Source organism: Parus major, chromosome 3, assembly GCF_001522545.3.
Source record: "Parus major isolate Abel chromosome 3, Parus_major1.1, whole genome shotgun sequence".
Classification (NCBI taxonomy): domain Eukaryota; kingdom Metazoa; phylum Chordata; class Aves; order Passeriformes; family Paridae; genus Parus; species Parus major.
Genome location: NC_031770.1, coordinates 13,308,115 through 13,314,114, shown reverse-complemented (window position 1 = coordinate 13,314,114; position 6,000 = coordinate 13,308,115). Strand labels below are relative to the sequence as shown.

Below are 6,000 nucleotides of genomic sequence, written 5' to 3'. Positions count from 1 at the left end.
GACAGTTGCACTGGAGAAACACTGGGTGATACCTAAAGTCATGAAAACCTCTCACTGGTACTGTCTCAGACAGCTGCTTGCCCTACTACTTTCTAGATATGCCCCTGCTCAAGTGTGGCAGGAATATCCTTCCTTGTGCAAATAAAAAAAACAACTAATCAAATGCCTGCTAAACATCCAGTATGCAATTTTCAAATAATCAAGCATTTATTCATAAAAAAAGTCAGTTATTCTTGTATCCATTGTACTGTTACCTGACGCAGATTCCTGGTTACTTTCACATCATGCCAGGCATTGTCATTAAATTTCCCATTCACAGGTTCCACCAGTGCTTCAAAGGCCCCTGAGCCCAAATTAATGACCAAGGAGACAGCTCCGTTTTTCAGTGCAAGATTGACATAATCAGCCGATTTTCCTGTGTGAAGCATCAGTCCGTTCCTCTGAAGCGTTTTAAACGACAGAGTTATTTCATCACTGCTACTCTGTATGGGGTTCTGAGATAAATCATAGCAGAAGTATTCTGATCCCTTGAATGTTGCAATATATTCTTCTTTTCCTGGCAAACAAAAGGAGAGAAACAAACAAATAAATCGCTGGCACTTAATTAAAGGCAACTTGCATGAATTATTTTCATAGCTAATTTAACAGTATTAGTGCAAGTACTGTATCAAAAAATAATTCATTTAAAACACTTAAAATCCATGAAGGAAGGAGATAAATGAGATTTACCGTGAACATATTTTTAACTATTTTCTAACAGATTTTCATTAATGTTTTTATTATTACATGATTAAACTCAGAAAGTAAATTGCACCAGCAATTGTATTAACGCTATTTAAGCAATCTGCTCTCAAACACATCTAAATATATAACATTCAGGTGAATATACAGACCAAAGCATTATTCTAGTCAAAACACAGATCTATTCCTTTCCAGCTGTCACTAAAATTATGACACCTCAAAAAGAACCAATAACCTAGATACTTCCTTAGCTCTGCCTAAGGTTTTGAATAAACTAAAACTACAAAGCATTCATTTAGGAATCTGCCTTAAAGATTTATATAGCACTGTGCCAGAGAGCAAGTTAACATGTAGTAGAAAATGAACAGGTTATTTTTTTCTTGCATGTACTTTTACTAGCAAGTATGTGCCATACAGGTGATTTTTCTTAATTTATCCTGAAGGTGAAACACAAATAACTGAGTTTTCGATCTCAGAAAACCAAGTATAACACATATGGAGATTATATTTTCCCTAAAATCTTATACACAAACATGTACACTGACCTTACACTAGAGTTGTATGGAATTTAGAGCCATAAAAAATTATCTGTTTAGAGATGTATGGATTTTAGAGCAATAAAAGGGCAAAACTATTTGTTCAGCTAATAATAAGTTAGTAAAATCTCAATGAAAACCTGCAGGTTTTATGCAGTGTAAGGATGAAGGTGTGAAAATCTGAGGATGTAAAATTTCATCTTTCTTGAGAATCAACTCCATCTCCAGGACAGAGCTGCACACATCACGGTTATACCACCAGAACAGATCCAAAATATATGCATATATCCACAGATAAAGGGAATAGCAGTGTGAATTTAAGAGACCAGTGGATGACAGGACAGGCAAAAAACAGGTGTGAAGACACCGGTTGTATTTGTCTCCTGTTGTAGCCTATACATTAACTCTGATCCTGGATAGTCAATATGCTTCTCTTTAGATAATAGAGTAAGTTCAGAGACAACTGCAAATACCTCAGATAAGGCATCAGACAATGATTGTATTTTACTTTAACTTTGCTTCATAATAAGAACATTAGAAGTTATTAGTCTGTGCTTACATGAAGTGATTTCTCTCAGATTTGATGCAGAATTCTTGATGGGTTTTTTTTCTTTTTTGGTTTTGTGCTATCTTTTTGAGGGTTTTTTTTTGTGGCAGCAGCCAAATCATACTAGACTACAATGTAAAAAACCCCAAAATGACTGTTTATCAATTATGCTCTCTTTACAGCTCAAAGCAAGATTCAGCTGACAGTGATGCACCCTGGACCCTGACATGTTTCAGTGGAGGAAGAACACCTTGGCTCATGGTGCACAAGGGATTCACAAACAATGAATTTTCTGGGGTTTCAATGCACTCAAAGCAGCAGCCTGCATCCCATCTAATGAATATTTAATAAAAGCATAAAATGCTCAAGAGCAAGTTTATTTGCAATGGGTGCTTGCTGCACAGGCATATTAAAGCAGAATGAATACCTACAATGGAGAGATGATAAAACAGATGCAGAAACCTGGTCTTTGTAGTTTTGTCCCAGGTATGTAATGAAAAAAACTGAAGGGCATAAATGAATCAACATGCAAAGTATTTAAGTACACACATTATGCACTCCAAACTGCTTGTGTAAAACCAGACTATTCACACAGACATGAAAATGTAGGGAACTTAAACACGTGCCAGATCCTTTAAAAAAAAAAATAAATTCCTAAACGAGGACCTGAAGAAGCAAGCAGTTCATCCAAGAAAGTAATTGAGTCATTCTTCAAGCAGTACCCCTGCAGAATTCACTGTTAATTTTTGAACCCTCTCTCATTCCTTCTAGAGTCAATAATACAGTCTACGATAATCAATATCACCAAATTAAAATTTTTGAACAAATTACTCATATTTACATCAAACTAGTATTCACTTGTTTAAAAACAGAATTTCACTTGAAAAACAAACAAAAAAAAAACCCAATACACCTAAAACTAAGCAGAGCATTTTACTTCAGAGGAAACATTTTGGCGAAAAACCTGAATTGTGGATAAAGACACTAACTGCTTGCTTTTCCTTCCAAACTATCTTTTCTGCTCACCTGACAAACCAAAAATACCCATTATTTGCTATTTTTATGCTGTTTCCACGCCATGAATTCAAGCATTATCTACTATGACAATATTCTAGTATCACCCAACTGCAAATATTACATTAATTATTTGAAACGGGAGGAAATAACAATAGAAAACTTCCACATTTCTCCAGTCTTCAGAATAATTAATTCCTCACAAAAAAAAATTAATCTTCTCTCTTAGCATCATTTGGATGAAACTTCAGGTATATTTTTCCTCAAATCTAGCTTTGATATTTGGGAAATGATGGGGCACTGCAAGTGCAAATCTGCCTTGTCATGCCCAGCTCTGAAATGGGAAGATTGGAGGTAAAACAACCACACAGGGTTGCCACAGGCCAGCAAAGATTCAGGAAAACCAAGAAAAGGAAATCAGAGTACAAATCTTTTTTGTGCTTTGTCACTGAAAAACAGACCTTTTTAGCACACACAGAGCAGAAGGCACATAAATCAATATGTTTCAGTGGAGGACAGAAAAGACACTAAATAATAGTGATAATCAACCCTGTGTCAACTTTTTAATATCAAAAAGATATTTTTGATATGCGCTATTTTGCTCTTGATATGAATGCATGTATTTAGAATGGACATTAAAAAAAAACCCATAAAACATTCAAATGTTTTATGTAAAAAAACCCTACTCATAATCCATTGCTACATTTTATACCACAATTTTTGTTGATCCTTTAAGCAAATTAAGAACAGGCTTCATTAATAACCGGTTGTGTAAACTGCTGGTTGTTTGTTTATTTTTTCAAATTATCACTTAATAACACTTAGAGAAACCATTAAAAATGCATGGCAGTCATTCTAGCCAGTATGAAGTGTTGCACTTCATTTAATGATTAAAATGTAATTACCTGCATAGAAAAGCACAAGATAATATGAACACCATAAAGGAGTTTAACATGTTTTTATTCTGAATTTTGAGTACTGTAAATTGCTTTATGTTATGGCAGTGAAAATACAGTATTACAGGAGATGTGCATCTGTTTGTATCACAGGAAGGATTCAAACAAGAGAAGCACTCTATGAAAGCACCTGTTGCTGCAGAAAGGGTCTGGTTTTTTGCCCCACTGAAGTCAAAAACAGTTTTAATATTCAGCTCTTTGGAAGTCCATTTAATCCTTAGTCTGATAAACATATGGCAGCAATACTTCCATGGGCTTTAGCAGATTTTACAGTCCTACATAAGCACCATGCTAAGCTTTATAGCACATTCACCTGTCTCACTGGCAGTGTTACACCATAAACTAGGTCTGGCTGTACCCATAATAATTGGATCGTGCACCCATACCTGATTTAAATCACATACATAGGACTAGGTGCTTTGATCTTACTAAGGAGTAACAATAATGGAACCATAGACAAGAGAAATAAAACTGTAACAGGAACAAATCAAACGTATTTATTGATAGCTGCACTGTTCTTTTGCATAAGAAAGTAAACTCAAAAGTTTATTAACTAAACCCCAACAACCCACGTGACAAACCCATCTAGTATTACACAACAAAACCTGGTAGAGTGATGTCTATTTATCTGTCTGCCAAAATAATTACTGCCAAAGAGAAAATAAGCTGACACCACTAACACTAATACCACTCCACTTCTAAGAGCCAAGTTACTTCTCTACAATCTTCAAAATGTTAAATGTGTTCTGAATAAATAAATTATGTCAAACCAGAGTGTAGTATGTTTCCAGATGTACTGTTTGGTGCTCCATTTCACAACAATTTAAAATTCAAACATTTATCCGCTACACCATCAACTTATAAAGTCTTTCTGAAAAAGCAATGCAGCTTAGGAAAACTACACTAAAACAGCATGTAGACAAAACCATTAATAAGAATGACTGATGCAATAAAACCAGACAGCCTGAACTGCTACTTCTGTGGCACACTTTGCAGTAATAGCAAACTAACGGCTTGCCATTCCATACAAAGGGAATCCTCCCCCCATGAGGAGTGCACTGCTGAACCTGGAATGGTGTCAGCATGCATCATGCACAAGGTTTCCCAGCACATTGCTCTTTTATGAAAGGCAGCCTTTACCCTTCCATCATTCACTGGATCTTAAGACAAAAAATTACAAAGTAGTTCTCCAAATGTTATACTGAATTTTGTTTCCCAATCACATAATAAAGGATAACCAGATAACCAGATTGGATAAAGGAAAACCAGATTGCCTCTAGAAATAAAACACAGGCAGTCAAAAAGAATAATACAGTCTAATAAGTAATACTGTCTAAATAAAAAAAAATTAAGACTTAAGTATGAAACCAACAAAAATGATGGAATTATGATAAAACCTAAGAAATTAATTCTGAGAGAATGCAGAGGGCTGCCTTATCAGTTCAGGTAGTTAGTTTTTACAAGTACTGCTGTTGTTGTACACTAGCAGTTTTCTGTTCCTGTCTCTTATAAATAACTTTTTTTAACAGAAGAATCTTTCATGACAATTTCTCACAATCTTTCTTTTTCTTTCCAGAAACTATATTCCTTGTCATCTAAACAAGTCTCCACAGAAGATTCCAAGGAAGCAATTCAGAGAAAAAAATCAGATTCATGATTCCAAATCCACCATGAGGATCTATATGGTAGTTTCCTTTTATTTTTAACGCTCTCTTCCCTCACCAGTAAGCACAAATTTCTGTGTCCCTTTCCTTTGAGAGGCAATAAATTCATTATGAGGTAATCATGACTAGCCTAACACGAGAACAAAACCGGAGAAGTTATTTAAGACCATAAGCAATTTCTTCTGAAGGACTGAGGAATTACTTCTCAAGGGCTTCTTATTATTGTTTTAAATTAACCTTATGCAAAAAAAAAAAAAAGAAAAAAGACAAAAAAAGGCTGTAGAAATGTCTGTTTATTCCACAAATTCAGGGATCTGGTGAACCAGATTCAGGGATCTAGCAAACCAGTCCAAGCCTTTTTCTGGCAGAAAATGTTCCACTCAAAAGCAAACAAAGTACAAAGTAAAACTTTGGTTAGTTATAACAGAGTGCTTTGGACTGCCATACTTGCAGTTCCTGGAATGTCCTATCTATGTTAACATCTATGTAAACTATGGTTTATCCCAAAAAAACACCCTGCACCTGTGATCCTGGGCACCAAA

General features: G+C 35.1%; 1 protein-coding gene across 29 annotated transcripts in view; it reads right to left on the bottom strand.

Annotated features, from left to right (window-relative positions):
• Positions 1 to 6,000, bottom strand: part of NRXN1 (neurexin 1) — a 670,738-nt gene that overhangs the window by 445,079 nt on the left and 219,659 nt on the right. For all 29 annotated transcript variants that reach the window (XM_015621249.2, XM_015621250.2, XM_015621265.2 and 26 more), the window contains one exon: positions 255 to 556. In XM_015621249.2, coding sequence (XP_015476735.1) covers positions 255 to 556 — 302 coding nt within the window. The remainder of the gene's footprint in view (positions 1 to 254; positions 557 to 6,000) is intronic.